General features: G+C 39.3%; 2 protein-coding genes across 3 annotated transcripts; both read right to left on the bottom strand.

The window, feature by feature from the left end:
* Window positions 1-665: 665 nt before the first annotated feature.
* LOC127965825 (protein-lysine 6-oxidase) lies at window positions 666-7,472 on the bottom strand. Its single transcript, XM_052566509.1, has 8 exons — window positions 7,424-7,472; window positions 6,668-7,321; window positions 5,840-5,948; window positions 5,216-5,353; window positions 4,287-4,443; window positions 1,684-1,779; window positions 1,361-1,476; window positions 666-1,266 (listed from the first exon to the last, which is right to left on the bottom strand). The coding sequence occupies exons 2-8, from the start codon at window positions 7,266-7,268 to the stop codon at window positions 1,260-1,262; spliced, it is 1,224 nt and encodes a 407-aa protein (XP_052422469.1). The 5' UTR covers window positions 7,269-7,321; window positions 7,424-7,472; the 3' UTR covers window positions 666-1,259.
* Window positions 7,473-14,692: 7,220 nt separating this feature from the next.
* On the bottom strand, window positions 14,693-21,338 carry LOC127966173 (eosinophil peroxidase-like). 2 transcript variants are annotated; one of them, XM_052567010.1, is made up of 16 exons: window positions 20,908-21,333; window positions 20,404-20,463; window positions 19,971-20,064; window positions 19,703-19,878; window positions 19,474-19,606; window positions 19,257-19,386; window positions 18,954-19,160; window positions 18,503-18,860; window positions 18,062-18,222; window positions 17,709-17,967; window positions 17,441-17,611; window positions 16,865-17,102; window positions 16,404-16,600; window positions 16,142-16,176; window positions 15,718-15,771; window positions 14,693-15,623 (listed from the first exon to the last, which is right to left on the bottom strand). In XM_052567010.1, the coding sequence occupies exons 2-16, from the start codon at window positions 20,459-20,461 to the stop codon at window positions 15,609-15,611; spliced, it is 2,286 nt and encodes a 761-aa protein (XP_052422970.1). In that variant the 5' UTR covers window positions 20,462-20,463; window positions 20,908-21,333; the 3' UTR covers window positions 14,693-15,608. The 2 variants fall into 2 exon arrangements, with proteins under 2 accessions (XP_052422970.1, XP_052422969.1); XM_052567009.1 differs by lacking the exon at window positions 16,142-16,176 and having other exon boundaries at window positions 20,908-21,338.
* Window positions 21,339-21,668: the final 330 nt, after the last annotated feature.

Raw genomic sequence — 21,668 nt, 5'->3', positions numbered from 1 at the left:
GTTTCGACTCCCGCCCCAGAGCTCTCTCCAGTGTCGGGTCCAGCCCCAGAGCTCTCTCCAGTGTCGGGTCCACCCCCATCGGTCTCGGCACCATCGGTTCCGTCTAGGACCTCCGGATCTTCCCCGTCACCTTGGTTCTCCGTCTCCACCTCTGGATCCTCCTCCACCTGCTCTGCCACCATTGGTCGGCCCCCTGGAGTCAGTGGCCATTCCTCCTCCATGGCTCCTCCCACCATTGGCTCCACCGTGGGCTGTTATGGCTGTGGCCTGGGTCCTGCTGGGTTGCTCCAGCTCCTGGTCCCTCCTGTCTCCTCCCTCCATCATCTCCTCCCTCCGTGGTCTCTGTCTGCTGGCCCCCTCCTGGGAGTCCGTCCCCCACTGGAACCTCCCAAGTTCTCACCCACGCCTCCATTCCCTATATGACCTGTGTGACCCAGGTGTATTCCTGCCGGCAGCGTTTTGTGACAGTATCCTAATTCTTCTTTTTAATTATTATTCTCATGTTATTAATAAATCTATATATACACAATTGATTACACATTTTTAGAATTCATTACTTTTAGAAAATACTTCAGAAATCACACAAAACCATAAAAAACACCACATATATTTACTTTAATTATTTGTGAGATAAGCAAGTCAAAATACAAAACAAAGTCAGATAATGAAGTGTGAAGTTATTTATTCAAGTAATTTTCTTTTCATATATAATACGTGTTGCAGTAATATGAGCTTCTGTATATCAATATCTACTTAGAATACACAACTAAAGCATCGCTCTAGCACACTAAAGCATCTTTTAGGTAAAAACCCCAGTGTGTGTCAATAGCTGAAGGTTTAATGTTTATAATTTATCAGAGAATGATGCTGAATGATTTGGGGAATGCATGGTATCTCTGCAAACTGTGGTGGTTTCTCGCAGTAGAAAAACCATTTTATTCAAATTTCTGTAGGAAGAATCCAGCACAATATGATCCTGGACTCTTGTTTTTTCATTTTTGCTTAGTAATTTAATAGCAAAAATATATATATATATAAAACGAATAATGCAATTGCCTGTAAAACTGGACTTATGCCTCAGACTTCTATATTCTGTGGCACAGTCAACACTAAAATGCCCTGCTGATTATTGGCTCTCACAAACAGGAAGGTGGCCCATGATCGGCTTCCATACATCGGTTCACTCTGTCGCAGGTATTTATCATCAAACTTCTTTTCTGATGTGCTTTTCCTATTCCTTAGGATCCTTTACTAGATCCTTAATACCTGAAATAAATATAGCATATTAAATGTATTTAGTTTAACTAGTCAATCAAAACAATGTATACAATATGAAATAAATGAAGTATAGCCTACTCACTGTGAAATATGACATCCTGAAACATAAACGTAGTTTCCAGTGTAACGTACATCACAGCGCACAATATTGTTGCTGTAGTCTGACTCTGGCACCTGGTAACTGGGATTTATACTAACCTAAACCAGAAAAAGACAAACAGGCTGGAAGTCAGGAACATGATATTGGAAATTTTTTGAATGCAATAATTCAATTACATTTTACTTGTATAGCGCTTTTTATGATACAAATCATTGCAAAGCAAATTTACAGAAAATTAAGTTTCTACAATATTTAGTAGTAATATATTTGTAAACGATCAAATAAATTTGATTAAGGCCATAAACCTTGAGGATGTAGTTTCCAGGTTTCACATCAGTAATATCTATCCACTGGCAGTCGATGTCGGCATTGTAAGTGTCGTAACACCCTGGACTCAGGCCCTGGAAAAACAACAATAGCATACTTTTAGCACATAGTAAGGTTAAGTAAGTTTATGGTCAAAACTAAGGTATGCATCATACAGCATCATGGTATTACCACAATATACCATCACTGAACCATAGTAAGTATAGGGTCATAGATTTTTCTTGCAGTAGCTATGGATTAATAATGACCACTTTGTACACATTTTATGAAGTGGCTAATTAGTATTAATTCATACAGTATCACATGTATGGTTTTGTACATTTTCTATGAGGGGTGGGTATGTCCACACGAAGCCAGAGCTTTCCCAATCCAATATTTTTTTCCTTCGTCTCAAGACATGTCTGTGTCCACATGAAACCAACACAAAATGTACAGTAGTATAAATGCCGGTCCAGTATGTGGCATTGTAATTCTGCACAATACACTATAAACAGATAAGGTGGAGCTGGCGGGGAGAAAGGAGCCAAGCAGAGCCAGTGGGATGGAGTCACAAGTCGCAGCCAGAACAGAGGAGACCAGAGGCGATGGCGGGTCAACGCCCGAACACAGCAAAGCTGGAGGGACGAGGGAGCACAGTGGAGCTGAGGGATCGATGGGTGATGGTGGAGGCGAGGGAGCTAGGAGTCGAGGTGAAGCCGCTTGGGCAGAGGCGGTGTCCGAGCCTCGTAGGCTGGAGGCAGAGGTGAGGGATACTCTGACCTTGGCGATGCTGGAGGATGGCAGTCCCGTGGGGCTCGCACCGCAATGATGGTGGGCTGAGGGCGGGCAGAGGGTTTGCCAGACGACAACAGTGGAGGAGGCAGGTGTGGGTGGGAGGGCGTTCTTTTTCTAGGAGCGGGCACAGGAGGATCGGAAGCCCTCTTAGGGCTGGATGAGGGAACCAAGGACGAAGGAGGACTGGACAGGACCAGCGGAGACAGCGGGCAGTTTTTGGCATCAACACCACTCCAAGCTCACCCTCAGCTGCGATGCAGGGGGCAGCTCCTCTCCGCGTTCACACCGTCCGTGGCTTTCTACGTCGTGGTGGGCTCTGTAGCCAGCTCTCGCACCTGGTCTGACGGGTTGGGCTCAACTTCTGGGGAGATCCTCTGCTCAGTTGCTTGGCTTAGCGCTGGCTCGCGGGGAGATGGTGGGCTGGGCTCTTGGTCAGTAGTGGCACTGGTAATAAGCTCTCGGGAACCGGCGGGGAACGGAGATCCATTTCTCACCATGGTCCACTCCACAAAGGTGGTGAAATTCACTAAGGGACCATCCTTGGAAGACGGTGCTCTGTACATAAAGTTAAAACTGGCATCGTAGAACACACAGAGCGCGTCATCCGGGTAGTTAGTGAGGCTTGCCAGTACCCAGAAGAGTCTGGTGTGGGTCTCGAGTGATTTCTCCCGCTGCTCCAGCAGGAGGAGGAGGTACTCCGGGGCGAAGGAGGGGATCCATGGGAAAACACGACGGAAACAAAAACACTGAGAGAAATTTTTTTAAACAAAAACAGAGGATAGACACATAGGTTACTGTTTCGGTCGGGTCTTCTGTCACAACCTCCCTCTAGAAGGGAATGATGAAACGCTGGAAATAACACGAATAAGTCTTTAATAATCTAAAGTAGAGACAAGAAACGAGAAAGACTTCCAACAAGTAGATCTGACAAACAAGAACCGAAAGGACTAGGGCTTTTAAAGGCAGAATAATTGGGGAGGAACGAGGCAAACCTGGAATCAAATGAACACAGTCAACATGAGGGCAAAAACACACAGATAAGTCCATAATCCTGGCATACATATTTTTATTCCATGTTTGTCAAGAATTTATTTTCGACAAACATGGTGATGCCAGAATTTATTGTAAATCCATCCAAGATGGTGGACACTGCAGGACAAATATTGATTAAATATGTAATATCATTCAATATTGATTTTTTCTTTTCTTTGAGTAGTACCCTTTTTTTTACCATGTTTACCAATTTACCATGGTTACTACAAATAAAACAAAAAAACATGGTTACTACAGTTATACTGTAATTATACATTATCTATACTTACTTTAATTAATACAACTTAACTATAGTTAGACAAATTATACAAATGGTAGTCAATATGCCCCCCAAAAAAACATGGTTGCCACACTTTTACTATAATAAAACCATTGTTTAATTTATGTAACAGGCGTTGTTAGTAACCAGCTAGCCTCAGAATCTTCAGAAATTCATTGTGAATTGAGTCTTTCATTGAGACTTTCAGTGAGAAGCATTATTGTTATAATATACAAAGTTTTGAAATCTGTCACTTGAGGTTTCATTTTAGTAGTTTAATATATTTCTTATTTTTACTGGAGTAGTGTTGTTAGCTTAGCCACATGCAAACCTCAAAGGCTTTAGAAATCCATTGTGAATTGAGTTTTCTGTCTGTTTTTTATCAAAGGCACTATTTTGCGACATACAATGTTTCAAATCGATCACAGGTTTAATTTCAGTTACATCGTTTTGGAACAGAGTCATAGAGGCACATAAATATTAAATGAGATTGACCTGAGTGTGGGAGGTGCAGGCGTATCGTCGGTAGTAGCCGTAGTCACAGGACGTGTCCTCCAGACAGAAACTTGCCTTGTGTCCCTCTGCTACTCTTCTCTGTGAACTGGATTCCAGCAGGTCATAATGACTGAACTCGTCCATGCTGTGGTAGTGCCTAGAAACAGCAAAGTACATCAGGTTATCATCATGCATCACTTTCAACTGGTGCATTTTGAATTTTGCCCCGATTGTAATTATATGGGGAAAAGAGACCAGTACATTCTTCAAAAATTCTCCTTTTAGGTTCTACAGAATAAAGAAAGTCATACGGATATGGAATGAGTAACTGATTCAAAAAAGTAAATTCTGGATAAAATATTCCTTTGAACAAAGTGGAAAAACAGCAGCAGTCCAAAATCCTAATGGACGATTCAGTAGCTCCAGCTTAAAAAAAAAAAAACATTTTGTGCAGTATAAAAAATAAATAACAACCAAAAAAGTTCATATTATGACACCGTCAAATAAATGTAGGTCAGCACACAGACCTTACGCCTCATTTATGCACAAGACCTAAAGTCACTGTATACACTGGAGCTTCTCCAAATGTAAGCCGTAGTAGGTAGTGAGACACGGCTTACTTCAGGACAAAACTATGTACTGAGCCATTACTGAGTCAACTGAAGTATAAGCAGCAATAGTGGGCCTCTTCTAAGTGCTTTCATTTAGACAAGAACACAGACCTTTTTCCCTGTAAAAACAGCACTAGATTCAGATATCAGTCAGATGCAACACTCAAACCATGATAAAGCTTCAGAATCTTACTTTTGCCAAAGGAATTCAGTTCATTGCATCATATCTGCTCCCTTTAGAGTTCTAAAAAGTGGTCTGTGATGCATTACTACACATGCAACTGCAGAAATGGTTGGACATGTCAGATTCGGACTTACTGATGGCAGCTGTGCCATTCCCAGCTGTAGCGTGGCCTGCTGGGAAGGAAGTCAGAGGTTCCTTGGTTCATGACTCGCTGCGGGAACCTCAGCAACATACGCGTGTCGTAGTCTCTCACGCTGGATCTGTATGCACTGCTGCTCGACAAAAACAGCCAAGCGGTTACAAAATATCAGACATTCCTTAAGTTTCTCATATTGTCCTAACAGCTTTCAGAATGTGTATCTTGGCCCCGTGGCCGTATTTCAAACGCACATGGAACAAGTACAGATGCACATTTCCAAAGAAACTAGACTTGACTATTTTCTGTGTGCCCCACTAATGTGTTTCGCAGTCATCCATGTGATCATTTTTCTATGTAAACAGCTTTATGTGAAATCTGTTTGTAGAGTTCCTCGCTTCCCACCGTGGCAGGGCTTTTCGTTTAATTTGTTCCCCTCTCACAAAGCTGGTTTGAGTTATAGGATGTTCCTACCACATGGGATTTAAATAGGTTCTCATGACTCATCTGTTACACTTGGAGGAATGCGAGTGCCCTGACTCTGTCTAGGTGCAGCACTGCAGCAAAAATCTTGATTATGCTCTTGTTTATGCATAATTTTTGTTTATATCAACATTAATACCTCGCCAAGCAGTTTTCCTCAGCGGCGCATCTGAGATTGTACATTGGAACACTCTGCACGTAGGCGGACGCTTGGATGTAGTATGGGTCTCCAACAAGATCGGGCAAACCTATAAAACACTGCAATATTTTATTTACAGATACGAGAAAAATGCATAGAATTCAAATATTATTATTTGAATTATTTTAAAACAGCTTAAACTAGACTGACCACCTGCCAATTCTCAAAACCCCTCGAAGAACCATCAGACCCTGACAAGCAAAACATCTTAGCCTGTTGTTTTTCAAAAGGATGCCATTATTTTAACCCAAGAGTTTCAATTAAGATAAACATATGTAATTATGCAATTAACAGAGGAAGATACGATGGCGTCTTTTTCTTTTCTTTTTTTGGTGCAAATTGGTGCAAAATATTTTAAGCACTTTTTTTTTTTCTACTTTATATTTCTTCATATAGCTTGAATGATATAGTTCCATAAATGGTGGGCAGATGTGCATTTTGCGCAACACTGCAAATCATTGCAACATTGCAAATCATTTTTAATCCTAAGTAGTCTATTACGCAACGTAATAATAGAGTAATCAAATATCAAATTAATAGCATTTGTATTTGTTTATGTGGAAAGCTGCCCTATTATTTATTAATTTATGGAAGTTGCCAAATCCACAAAAAAAAAATTAACGGATCAATAAGCATGAGGCAAAAATTGCAAAAAGTAAAGAAAGTCATAGATAGATAGATAGATAGATAGATAGATAGATAGATAGATAGATAGATAGATAGATAGATAGATAGATAGATAGATAGATAGATAGAGTCGGTCTTTACCATGCTGGAAGTATCTTGTGCCATATCCCGGGCGCGGGGCAGGACGCCGTCTCTCATACGTGTCATAATAGTTATAATACGGGTTGTCCGGGTCACTGGACTTGTATGGGTCGTAAGGATCATCTCCAACCATCATTTCAACGTCCATTGTGGGTCTGTCGGTGCCGTTGACTGATGTTTGCAGCTGCTCCGTCTGATTCCTGCGCCCGCGTGATCCTCTGGCGCGCGCTCCACCTGATAACCAACGCGCACCGATACCTGGCTGCAAGCGCGCGGAGCGGCTCTGGGAGGCTCGAGAAGAAGCAGCAGCAGCAGCTGAGCCGTCTGTTCTCGTAGCAGCAGCAGCATCATTGCGGACGATGGCTATCGGCCTGGCTTGCGTCTGCTCTTGGTTTCCGTCTCGTTTTAACGGTGGCTGATATTCCGAGCCTTGACTTAATATACTAAAGAGTTTGCCGTTGTGTTGCCATTGTAAGGTTTGTCTGAGAGCTGCCGCTCCACTGTTGCCCTGACGCTGAGAAACACCAGTTTGTACAATGCAACTTAAAAAACACACATGCGCAAATGCGTAAATTAAGGTGTCAATGAAACTCGTACTCATTTTTTATGTTAAATTGGCTTCTCCAGTTCTTCTGCGTACCGATGTTCCAGTAACTGAATTGGGGAAACAATACAATTGGGCTAAGCTGTGCTTTTTCATAAAACTTGCTTGTAAAAAAAAAAATAGCCTAATAAATTAAATCAAGTGAGACTTACATAACGGAAAGGTGAGATCTCAGTGCGACCTCCTATTGCTCTGCACTTGGACTAACCGATGCGCAAGTGAGAGGGAGGAGGAGCTGGGTTTTTTTTTTTTTTTTTTTGTTATACAAGCTCTGGTAACGGAAAGGCCCCGTCCTTATGAAACTGTAAAACGTGTTATTTTCAAAAGAAATATGTAAAGAATTTGTAAAAATGACTTAAAACTGCTGTCATCGTGACCTACATTAGTGCAAAAATGTTTGTTGACATCTTCCTCAGTGCAATGCATTCCCGTGTGCATACACATAAATTAATAATAAAAATAATAATAAAAGTAAAAGGAAACCAGTATAAAATGCATGTGGCATGTACTCTCAAAACCTAGGCTAGCTACTAAACTGCTTTATTGTTCCTTTTTTTATGTTCTACAAAAATCTTTATTTTTGTGTAAATATTATTTTTATACAGATATATATATAAAAAAAAAACTCTCAGATCATTACATTTTTTTTTCTAAATATTATTACCAAAAGATAGTGGTTTTGGGGTCAGCATTTCCTAACATGTTGTGCTGTGACTTTTGGATGAACCCAAGAGGCACTTTAAAAAATTGGCAAAATGTCTCCATATATCAATGTTCTCATAGAACGAGGACTGCAAAGTAAGCAAAGCTGATTTAAACTACAATGTCTGTTCAGGAAGCTGTTGCTCATGAAACAAATTCCGTTTTTTATTTTCCTCCTATAACTTTCACTAAATCCTTTATTACTTTGTAGCTCTTTCTGAAAGCAAAGTCATGTGTGGAGCCTACACAGCTTTACGAGGTGCTACATTAAACATCACATGTGCTCAGGAGCTCCACGTCTTGTTGGAAACTGTTCTACATTTGTCACATGATGCACTGTTTATAACATTCAATCATAAACTCACCTGGGCCACCCAGACCTTAATGCCTCCTTCCATTCTTTCCCTTAACTGTTACATACCCTCATCTGACCCAACTACTGCCTTATACTTTCCCATGAGCAAAGCATCCTATGGCTTGCAAAGGAACCACAATTGCTATTTAGAAAAACGTAATCAATGGTCTCCAAATTCTGTGTCTAGCCTCTTGAACCACTCATGCCCAGTGACAAACCACAAGGACCAACACTGCACGGCTAAATGGAGAGGTCTCCAAAGTCTTTTTTTCCTCTCTTTTCTGCAGACCAGCAGAAAAAATACTTTAAATTTAAGGCTTCACTCAACACGTGTCATAAATTACATGGATGATATTTCATTTTGGCCTTCGCTCTGACCCCATAGACTACATATATCTTTGTCAATGTACAATTCATCTCTTTTAGATGAGCCATTTTATATTCATCATCCACGAGTGCAATGAAATTATGCAAACTCTCTTGCGGACACTAGAGGGCACATTTTCACTAATAGTATGGTATTCTACTTTTCTTTGCAGACGAAGGTTTCTAATTGCAGCAAATTGAATTTTTTTAGAACAACTTGCCTGACTTTCAAAGTTAATGTAAATGGCCATTCAAAATGTAGATGTGTTTTTTTTTTCTTCATCGGAACACATTTGGAGAAATTTAGCGTTCCACAGAGTCCAAACAGCTGATAAAAACATCACAATAATTCATAAGAAATGTGAAAAAAAGGTATATTCTAAATCATGAGAGAAATGTGTACATATCATGTGTTTTCAAGTTAAAACAGTCCAAACAGGTTTAAACAAATATATTGATGGAGTTTGATGTGAGAGGACAACAGGGGATGGACTCTTTCAGTCGAGGAGGTGTTATTATGGATTATGGACTTATTTTGGCCAGCAGTGATGATTTAATATATATATATACATACATAAAAATCCAAAAAATCCCCCCAAAAATTATCAGTTTGGACTCTCATTCTGACGGCACCCATTCACTGTAGAGCATCCATGGTGAAGTGATGTAATGCTACATTTCTCTAAATCTGTTCCAATGAAAAAACTAACTCATCTGAGAAAGGGTCATTTTTCAATAACAACAAAAACAAAGACAAAAAAGAAATGTAAGAATTTAGTCCATGCTTTTATAAAATAATTACAGTATAAAAATAAAGAATCATAATATTTGTAAACATTCAAATGTTTAATTTATCACAATATGTATTCATTTTAAATATATTTTGCACAAACTGATTTCTGCTTTAAAATATAGCGACTGCCATGCAAGTTGAACAGTTATGTACTAGTTGAACAGGTGATTCATGTCACAGCTGGAATGCTGCATCAACCAATCAGCATCCGGTAAATCTGTTTTTAGTCTGCAGCACGTTATGTGTTAAAGTCATGCCATGCAATATGTTCTCCAGTTGTATCATCAATGTACACATCAATCAGTGAAGTGTTAAGAACTGTATCAGTTAAAGCTTTGATTTATTCTAATGATCAAGAGATAAGTGACACTCACACAAGACTTAACTCAAAATGGACCATACGAACATTACATGACCTCCCTGAACCGCCTGCAATGCTGAAGCAAGCCAGTGGGGCTAATTTTGCACAAAAAATGGACGTCAGCCCAAACTTTCTTGGAGGTATGTGAGTCTCAGATTATTTTTTTTAACAATGTGAAAACGTTGCAGTTGGCTCAAGAGTAGTAGGCAATGTCAATAATTAAATGAATGTAAAGTATAGGCTACATTGCAACAACACTTTGAAATGGCAACGCATTATAAAATAATTCCATGAATCCCTATCCTCCTCCACGTTCTGCTGACGCATTCAAGGAGATAAATAAAAGTGTTTTTCTTCACAAGGACTCGGATATTCAGAGAATGAAACGCATATCTGCTCATATTCCACAAGGCCAGATTCAAACGTTTTAATAAAGTCTTGCATTCCATTGTAGCTGTCTGACATTTTAACTGAAGTCGGTCTGCGTGAAAGAAAAAAACCGAGAACCCTCTGTGCTCGTCGTCTGAGAGCCACCTGAACAGAACCAGCTGTACCGGGTCGCTGTTGTTTTTCGTACATCACTCGGTTCAGCGCCGGGCTTCCCTCTTCTCTGGCAGGTTTCCTCAGGCACTAGAAACACATGTGAAAGCAATTAACCTAGTTCCTTTGTCCACGTTGCTTGCTTTCTCTTTAGTTGATAGGCAATGCAGTAAAAGTCGTCTGCTGAAAACACAGACGGCCTAAAAGTGGAAGTTAAAAGGAAATTAGGTAAAGCTGCGAGGAATCATCAGTCAGAAACATAATTGGAACGCGTTGTGTTTCACAGACAAAGATATCAAATTGCCAATTATCATTATTATAGCGACGCATAAAGCACCGCTCATTCTTAAGCCTACGTCACTTTCTATTGGTCAACGCGGCGAATTCGCGCGTCCAACTGGAACAGGAGCGAAATCTGCGCGGGGAGCGTTTTTCACGCACGAGTGAAACTCCAAATAGTGCAGCTTTCGATTGAAACTGACTGAATTATGCTTGCGAAATTTCGCACAGCGGCGGTAAACGTGACCGCACTTTTAAAACTTACAAACACGACATAAAAATATGAATGCTCTCCTGAACTTCAGAGGGAAGGGGAAGACCTTAATGTTGACAATGTTGCTTTTTGTTCCCAGAATGTTAAGAATGTTATTTTACTATATACTGAACGCCATTAGTTGGTTCCCAAAAATAACCAAATGAGAACCAAATACTAACGTTAAGGGAATGTTCTGTATTTGGGAAATAGCACTGGACTTCATGAACTTAACTCAAGAAAAAATATATATATAGTTTTCATATTTCATTTTATGATTTACTTTTTAAATATCCTATCTAACACTCAGTGTCCATCAATTCATAATAAAACATTTTTAAGCAACTTAAATTGGAAATTAACTTAGGCTTCGTATCAAAATAAACTAGTAGCCTAACTCGGCACAGCTTGTTTCGGATGATTTGCTCTGAAAAAACAGCAGGTTTCCATTACTCAGAGGCAAGGAGCGAAGCCTTAACTGGTATTGTGCACATCCACACAGGCCTACGTGGCACTCAGGCACGTGTAGGCTGGACTGGGAGAGAATTCACTGAGAGTGAACAAGGGGAGGAGTCCCTCTCTTTTCACAGAACACCAAGCAGTAACGTCTTTCCATATTCCCTTCTAAACATTTCTGTCATTCCCTTTAGGTCATTGCATTTCCCTCATTATAAATCCCATGGAATGGGGGCTGTTTATAGGTAGGACTAAACCACAGTGTTATCATTGGTGGTGACAAAAGAAGAATTCAAAGTTAACTCAGACTTTTGGCTAAACATTAGATTTCCGGAGAAATTCTACTCAACATCAGTGGTTTTGTAGTTTGGCCTTTTTTGTTCTCTCTCTCTCTCTCTCTCTCTCTCATAATAGGGTGATATTGTAAACTGTTATTTAAAAGCAGTAGAAGAAAATAGGTTTAGTCTGAATGGCTGGTAATAATACAAATATAGACAACAGGGACAAAAATAAGAATATTGTGAAAGAAGAATTAGCTAAATAATATAGACAACATATATACAATTATTTCCAAAGCAAAATTAAACTGTATTGTCTAGATAAGGACCACAGGCCCAATATAAATATCTTTTTTTTGTTCTGAAATGGACTCATACCTTTTATTGGGTATAGAAATATTAATTCATATATATATTCTCGTCAGATGACCTCATCATGGTGCATGTGCAATTCAGCAAACGTTGAGTTGGACATATTTTTTTAATGCAATTTTATGTAAGAAATTTGTAATTTATGAGTATAATGCAAAAAGTTTTTTTTTAAACATCTCTTCCATCATACTAGAAAAGACACTGTTTGCAGTATACATGTTATAGTGAGAGTAATATAAGGAATATGCTATTCCAAACACTGGAAACACCAGTTTCTTTTCGCTATCGTAAAGTACTAGCGCCACCTGTTGTAACTATCAGCATCTAGCATCTGGTACATGTTCACTTTTCAAATCACTGACTTCTTAAAAACACTTTATATTTGAAAATATCTTAAACCCCTTACTTTTCTCTCGACTTCTGTGAACTAAAACGAATTTCAACAGATTTAGTCTCCTCAGATTATTTTAAGGATCCTGAATTTGGACAGGAGCATTCAGAAAAACAAACAATTGTATGGGAGGTAAAATAAGGGATACAACGATGGAAAAAAATATATATATACGTAGTGTACCTTTTTTAGTACAACTGGGCCACTTAAGTAATTTTTATGAAGGTGGAATAAATTATATTTGGAGATGGGCTACTCCTAAAAATACAGCATCTAACCCTAAATTTGCAGTTAATTTATTTCAACTTGCTCTTAGGATGGCTTGTTAGTTAGACTGACCTATTCACCGTAATTATGATATAAAACTAAAATAAAGAGAAGAACATGAGGCCAGACCAGCAGCCACAGAAGAGGACACTGGACAATAATATTGCCAATGAGATTAATATATAGTGGTTGTTGTAGAGCCTACTTTTGCTGGAAATGCCTGGAAAACTGATTTGTGATCCAAGTGTGCTTTAATCTAATTCTTTTAAATCTTACATAGTACTGGAGATCTTTTGTTGGCATTAAAACACCCACGAAGAAGTCTTCCAATTTCACAACGTTTATTTCCAACAATATAAAAAGTTAAAAATTCTTGCTCAAGAAGGATTGCACAGACCCAAAAGACAAAATATATCTATCAATAAGTGCAGAAAAGTAGAGCGTTGAGATCATGTCAAACAAAACATTGAAGCAGGAAGAACTGCACGGTGTGTTTGCATGAAAAAAAAAACAGCGCTGAAGACGTAATAAATGTTCGTGCATCATTCAGTCCGAGGTTAACAAAAGTGCAGTGAACTACACAGCTACGCCGACCTAATCTTCCCCTTCTTCTTCTTTAGAGAGCTCCAACAACTTTGCATATCTCTTTTTGTCCTGCAGTCCAGGAAGATGGTGTAATGTGATGTTATTTGACTGATTAAGTACTGCATCATGCCCCGCCAAAGTCAGGACCTGGGCCACGAGGAACTCCAGCACACCTGTGAGAAACACCGCCGCTTTCTTGTCGACTGTCCGAGGGAGCTTTCCGAGGGTGACAGTCTGCCGAAAGTGCTTGACGGGAAACACGAGACCAGCTCGTGAAGATAGATCCGCGACCGGCTTCGTCTTCTTCTTCTTCTTCGTCGTCGTCGTCTTCTTCTTCTTCTTCTTCTTCATAGTCAGCGAAAAACAGTCTCTAACCAAAACATAAGTCATTTGGGCCTTTTTGCAGACTTTTGCTTCTACAAAAAAAAAAAAAAAAATGTTCGTATTGGAGCGGTCTCGAAAGGATGTGTTGCCCTCCACTGGAGCGGAATATAAAGTGCTTTTAAGGCTTGTAATTGCCATAATTAGTAGCTTACTAATTACTACGCCACTCATTCCCTGCATCCCAATGTGCATACTATGCTCCCTGTCTGCACTAAATAGTATTGAAAATTACTAATAGAATTTAGGTAGGGATGGCTGACGCGAAACTGACGTTTCGTGCAGTGTTAAAGGGTTAGTTCACCCAAAAATGAAAATTATGTAATTTAATATCTTACCCTCATGTCGTTCAAAACCAGTAAGACCTCCATTTATCTTCGGACAGTTTAAGATATTTTAGATTTAGTCTGAGAGCTCTCAGTCCCTCCATTTGAAGCTGTGTGTATAGTATACTGTCCATGTTCAGAAAGGTAAGAAAAACATCATCAAAGTAGTCCATGTGACATCAGAGGGTCCGTTAGAATTTTCTGAAGAATCTAAAATAAATTTTGGTCCAAAAATAGCAAAAACTATTAGACTTTATTCAGCATTGTCTTCTCTTCCGGGTCTGTTGTGAGCGCGTTCACTGTAGTGTAGTGATATCCGGTTCGCGATGTAATTCAGATTTGACTAAGACTATTAAGCATTTTCGTCTCAAGATAAATACTAAGACTAAATCAAAAATGGCTACCAAAATTAACACTGGAATTCATGCACATTCTCATTTAGTCTAGAACTACATCATGTTCACACAGCACACACCTCTATACTTCCAATTTCTTCCAATATGGAGACAGAAGACTTGTCAGTCAATAAATGGAAAAACAATGTAACTGGCATTACCTTTTTGAAAAAGTAACTCAGATATTTTATTTTAAATTAAAAAGTAATGCATTACTTATCTAGTTACTTGCAAGAAGTAAACTGATTACATAACGTTTGTTACTTTAATGCTTTACTCCCAACACTGCTCATCACTGAAGAAGTAGAACGAGTCGAATAATGAATTGATGATACAGAAAGTTCATTTATTTTTTTTGTTTTTCACTTTGCTAAAAGCATACACAAAAAAATAACTGTCACACCATGGACTACAGAATATTTTTGTTGCAATCTAACAACAAAACCAAAACCAAAAACAACAAATACCACCATACAGTACATGAAAAAAAGAATTGTCATTGCATGAGCACTGCTTTGTGCTTTAAACAATGCATAATTCAAAGACTAAAGTATAACTGCACTCTTAATTTTGCATAACTAACAGTCAGTCATCTTATTAATAAAACAAAACACCACCAAGAACAGGAAAGCACAACGGCTTAAGATACAGTAAGAATTGTTTTTTTTTAAAGACAAAGGAAAAATAGCAAATTTACAGTTTGCATTTCATAGGATTTTTTAGCTGTCATATTATATGTGAATTTGTATGCAACTTCATTCATAATTAAAAACAACAGCTTTGTGAAAGGGGAAAATGCATCATAAGCAATAGTCTCAAACAGGGAAAAGAATATGACCAGAGAAATAGCTTGATCTGCCTATACCATTAGCACCTCGAGAAGCCTCTATCCACACACTGTCGCCCCTCTGCAGGTTTAGAACCACACTCCCTTCCGCTAATGATCGTGTATTAAGGTTGATAGTTTCAGCAGTTACCTGTACAACATTATTTTTCTTTAAAGTAACAATACCCAAAGTCCGAGTTCCTAGGCATGAGAACTGGAATTCATATACACCGGGTATTTGGCAGATGAATTGACCTGAATTTTGGTTATAATGGTTCTGTCCATTGTAAAGGACCTGATTAAACACAACAACCGTAGCAGTGGCAGGGAGGATGGTACCAACAGAAGCAAAGAAGGCAGACTGTTGTCCTGTGGTATTAGTTGGAGGTCCTGGAGGTCCAGGGGGGCCTGCTACACCTCGGGGACCTGAGACAATTAAAAATTAGAATTAAAGATGAATTATCTTTAAATGATATTTAAGTAATATTTAGAGGGCATGTTTGAGGTATGACTGGCTTACCAGGTTCTCCTGGGGGTCCTCTGGGTCCGGGAGGCCCTCGGAAGGAATCTGTATCTGAGGGGTAATAAATAGATGTTTTATATTTAAACCGTTTGCAATCACAATTTTACATTTAAAATATTCCCAAAACCCATGCAAAACCATTTGAAGCAAGCTAAAGGCTGAAGTAAGGTCTGAACAGCTTGCAAAGATTTGGTGGCGTTTGAATGCTGTCATGAAACAATGCATGATATTTGTGACATATAAATGAATATATGTCAGTGTATCAAGCTAGTGTACAGCAAAGCAGATCAAATAAGATATACAAGCTGTATCAAGTTAAGAGATTTTGCAGTGAACTGATTGCCATTTTAAATTCAATTATAGGTCATGCAAAACAAAATATTTTTGCTTGCATTCAGGAGAAAACAAACACTTGTCTAACCTCATTTCCAAAGTTAATGCCAATGACACCATCACCTGAAAGGTCAAACACTGAATTACCAAATTGTGGTGACCAAGTGGACAGACTGTAATTTTTCTTCAATACATGATATATGATTATACTAACAAAATTAAGCACAATTAAGTCCAAGCACATGTACAAATAGTAAGAAGCTTAAACAGAAATGTGCAGTCAGAAGAAGTTTTATGAATGATTATATCACATATACACATTTAAGAGCTCTTTTGCACTTGCACCTTACCAGAGTCAAACCAAGGGGTGAGGTCAAAGGCTGAGATATCCCTACAGTTAATAAAACTAGTAGGACTGGTGAAGCGGAAAGGATCAAAGGGAACTCTGAGGATTCCAGTGTTGTCACAGATGATGCGGGCTAGTGACACAGAGGCCAGTGATGATTTTTGTCTTGTGGTGAACACTTCATCGTTCTCAAACCATAACCTGAACACACCATTACACTTGACGTTAATACCTCTCAAACACATACTAGTCTCAGATTAAATCAGAGGTGTCCTGTCCTGCTTCTGGACCATTTTCCTGCAGAGTTTAGTTCCAACCTGCCCCAACACATCTGCCTGGAAGTGTCCTGAAGACTTGATTAGCTGGTTCAGGTGTGGTTAATTAGGGTAGTGGGGTTGGAGCTGAACTCTGCAGGGTAGTGGCCCTCCAGGGGAAGGATTGGACTAAATACACAGAGATATTTACCTATCCCCCTGGCGGATGCGCTGGAACTGTGTAGAGATGAGGCAGGCAAAAAGAGGACCAACACGAGCACCAGGAGCAAAAGGCTCAGCAACACCTCCCAACCAAATGTCAATGTTCTCAGGGGTGCCATAAAGCTCAAGCAACCTGCGAGCCAATTCACTGTTGTTCATCACCACAGCCAATTCTTGCTCATTCCGAGGAGCAGACAGTCCACAGAACCGACGCCATGAATTATAGCCTTTTAAGGAAGAACAACAGATGGATACTCAGTAAGTCTTCTTCCAAAATAACATGGAGTGAAAATGCAGCATTAAGTTGGGTTGGCTTCACAAAGTTGGGTTTAAAACAGGGGTGTCCAAACCTGGTCCTGGAGAACCAAAGTTAAGCTCCAACTTGCCATAACACACCTGCATAGAAGTTTCTAGTATGCCTAGCAAGACCTTTATAACTGGTTTAGGTGTGTTTAATTGGGGTTGGAGCTAAACTCTACATGACAGTGGCCCTCCAGGAACAAGATTGCACACCCCTGGTCTAAAGAGTTCTGAAAGTCCAGAATCAGGAGTCCAGAATATTTACCTGGTATACCGTGGTCACGGCTTCTTTGCATGTTAAGGGCAGCCAAATCCAAAGCAATGTGTGATGTAAAGGCAAACAGCCTCTCCCTAAGAGCATCCACCAACATGTGGTCCTGTGTGTTCAGTTTTGCTGGTCGACCAATCAGTCCACGAAGCAGAGGATCGATGCCACCTATGCAAGATGAAAAGCAAAAGTAAAATAAGATTGAAAAAGAACAATTGTAGCGGATGCAAGACTCCTTAGTTATTCTGAAGCATCACAAACTCACCCTCAAAGATCACCCTCCAAGGAGAAAAGAAGGCCTCATAAAGGGGCACGCTTGGAAATTGTGGATGGTTCTGGTAATTTTCATCAAGACGAAATATCATGGGTTGGATGGCCAGATGGGCAAAACGGAAAGCTGCAGTGGCAAAAACATTTGCAATGGTTGGGTCCACATTCTCATCATAACCTGGATATTGTCCGAGGTATCTATTGTAAGCATCAAGGCCCACAATATGTGGCAAGTATTCCTTAAACACCAAGATCTAAAAGAGAAAGGAGAGGTTGATCATAAATATATTTGTTGTACTCCAAATGTTACTGCATATGTTTGATGCAGTTTCCACTAGTGGTCTTTACCTGGTTGTAGGCACCCACAATTTTTCTTGCCTCTTGATAGAGGGTTTCACTACTCCAGGTAGGGTTAAGCGCATGGAGGGCACGAGCCAATCTATTGTGCTCCCTCACAAAAAGTGTGTGTATTGAGGTGAGTGCAGTGTTTTCATCAACACGGACATCCCCTACACACATTGAGAGTTCATTAGCATTTGCCACACGGAGTTGTGCAAATAATAGGCATATACCACACATATTAGATCCGCAATCTCTAACACTGCTTCTGAAGGGTACCATCCTGCAGACTTCAGTTCAACCCTGGTTGATAAGCTGGTTCAGATGTGTTTGATTGGGATTGGAGCTGAAATCTGCAGAACGGTGGCTCTCTAGGAGAAGGGTTGGAGACCCCAGTTCTAGATAAGGAATATGCCTGATAATTGCATTACAAAGGCACAAGGTACTGACCTGCAATGAAACAAGGCACCTCTGTAAGGGTGGTGTCATTGAGGGTGTTCCTGCGAGTGGCACACATGTTGCTTTCTACACTGGTAAAAGGCAAAAGCTCTCGACCATTGTCAGTGAACTGATGATTGACACGTAGAAGACCACCATCATTGGTCAGGTCTCGAAGTTCCTTTGCTAGCCCATCCTCGGACCCATAAACCTGTCCAGCATCTAGGAAAGCTGTGAGAGCATTGATCTGTTCCCGAACTTTGGGATTCCCACCAAACATATAGGCAGTGTTCCCGGAGCCACAGGCAGGTGAAGAACGGAAGACAGGGAGACAGGTGCCAGGCCTCAGGCGTTGATCTCCTGTAGGGGCCTGTGTTCAGACATTAAATATAGCATGAAAGACTGCTATTATACAAGAACAAGAGTGGGACAATCATTGACAGAAAGACAATCCTCGACTGACCGGAATTGGGAAGCAAGGTTCAGAGCGCTCACAACTCTCATCGCAATTAAGGCCATTGCTGAAGGATCTGATGCTTGGTGAGAAGGGCGTTAAAGTCAGATCATGGTCAACCCATTGCCCAAAGATGGTGAGCATGAAGGTAAACTCGCGATCACTCTCTATGTCAGCATCAGCAGTGCTTAGAATACGATTTGAAACCAATCTGACCTGGAATCAATGAGGAAGACAGAATTCAGACATTGTTAATCAATTGATGGCCTCACTGATGGACAAGTAAACTACTCATAATAATCTCCATCGTACCAGGGGCAGCACTGCACCGTTGTGCAATCTGTTGGGATTCCACCCATTGGGCTGGGAGATGCCATCTTCATAGCGAGCAGGCAACCAGCGGGTAAAAGCGGTATTGGATGCACCAAGGAGTGGGTTCCTCCTGGAAATTGTAAAGTTAGATGTTTAACACCGCAAACAAAAAAGTATTTGAAAAAAGACTGCCATGAATATGGAAGGAAAGACTGACCGGTTGTTGCAGACACTGGTGATAGTTCGATATTTGTTTATGAGGGGTGTGGTCCTACAAGATGGGGGCTGGATTTGAGCTGTACAGCCTGTCAGACGTTCAATGGTCTTCAGCTCATCTGGAGTCAGCAGGTCTAGGAGAAAATACATATTGACAGTCCTGAGCATGGAACATCAGACAGTAGATCTGATCTGAGTTTGGCCAGATTTTCAACATGCTGTCTTTATACCTGTAGCATTGATGGACCTCTTGTGTACATGATGGGCTTTCTCACTGATCAGCCTCAGTGTCTGCACCATGTAGTCTGCTGCTCTCACGGCTTCTCGTGTCTTTCGAGCTGGCTGTTTCAGTAGACGTAGCTTGTCGGACGGCTTGATGACATCTCTGCGCACCCTTGCTAAACTCCTGGAAGTTAGGAGATTTATAAAAATAAGTAGATCAATAACTGGGATGACAGAACAGGAATATTGAGCAACATTCTTATAAACGTTACTCACTCATCACGAGAATACTTGTAAGCAGCATCCACGATTTTCTTTGCTTCCTCAATCGAATCTAGAATGAAACGTCTCCCAGGACTTTCTCCTTCTGCTAAAAAAGAAAAAGAAAACCGTATTTCTAATTATCTAAGTACATCTAATAATGACTAATTTAGTTAAGCCTGTAATATCCCTCTTCCTTTTTGAAGGATAAATTAATGAAATTCCTCTAGTCTAAGATATTTATGCCTTTTCTTGATTAACAAAATGCAGCAAAGCTGTCATGTAATAAGTGATATGTAGCCATGAAATTGTATCAAGATAGATGTTACACCAGATGAAAAGCTTAAATGATTGAAAGAACAAATATCTTGCACCAGATATTTTTCCATGTTTTTATGTAATAGATCAGCAGTTTAATTTATGATTGCACATTCACTGGTAAACTTACCACCAAATGAAAGAGCAAAACAACATCCCACCACAAAAACAAAAGTGTGAAGATTCATCTCTGAAAAACATATTGAGACATTTAGAGAATGAGCACATTATGTTCATGACAAATTTCACTGTTATATACATTTCAACAATTTTATAGGCAAAAAATAAATAATTATATTAAATTAAATTAAATTAAAATAATTAAAAATAATGAACATTTTAAATAAAATGCATGCAGTATAAAATAGCATTTAACCTGACTTAGCAGTTTTTAAACAAGGCTATTTTACATTTTAAAGGGCACAGACAAAAAAAATAATACTAATAGAATTTATTCTAAAATGACCTGAAAAAAATACTTTGAGTAAGAATTGTCAAATAAATATAAGAATGAATTTCTCTAAATACAATATTTGCATTTGCAATCAGATTCACAGAGTTTAACAATAAGTGCAATTAAACTTAGAGAAAAACACATAATTTAAAGAGAAGATTGACATATTGCATTTCTCACCAGGTCTCTAATAGGTCTCTCTGTCTCTCTGGTTCTGGAGTCAAGGCTCGGAGTGTGTTGTAGTGAGTGGATGGAGTGGCTGTGCTTTTAAACCATCCCTCATCCTCACTCCTCTAAGCATCACTGGTGGAGTCTCAGGCGGGGCAACAGATTTACTTCCTTCTTCCTTTTCACAAGTGCATTTACTATATGTGGTATTTGTTTTATTGATTTATTTGAGGTGACAATCTGACACTGATTTAGTGTGTCAACACTTAAACACTCTTCATTAATCTACATTACAGGAATGCAAGGACAAAAGTTCTGTCATTATTTATTCACTCTAATGTCATTCCAAAACTGTTTGTTTTCCTTTCCTATCTTAAAGAAGATATTTAGGGACATGTCTTAGTGTTCATTTTCTCAATTGAAGACAGTCGGCACCCATATGTAGTTTGGTTCCCAATGATCTTTAAAATATCTTCTTTTTTAATCAGCAGAAGAAAGAAATATGGGTTTGGAATGATATGTAAATGATGACAGAATTATTTTATTATTTGGTGAACTGGTTAATACTTTATAGCACTGCAAATTTACTGCAGTATATTTTATAAGCTAAGTAATTCATATTGTATTAATTAAACATTTGAAAAAAAATGAATGCATTATGGTTTTGGTATAATAGCTGACAATGCATGATATAAAAAAAATAGAAATGGTTTATAAAAATATATATGTAATATTTAAGTTCATAAAATTCACCATGAGATAAAATGTTTGAA

Source organism: Carassius gibelio, chromosome B10, assembly GCF_023724105.1.
Source record: "Carassius gibelio isolate Cgi1373 ecotype wild population from Czech Republic chromosome B10, carGib1.2-hapl.c, whole genome shotgun sequence".
Classification (NCBI taxonomy): Eukaryota; Metazoa; Chordata; class Actinopteri; order Cypriniformes; family Cyprinidae; genus Carassius; species Carassius gibelio.
The sequence above is the reverse complement of the archived record's forward strand: the minus strand, read 5'-3'. Positions and strand labels throughout refer to the sequence as shown.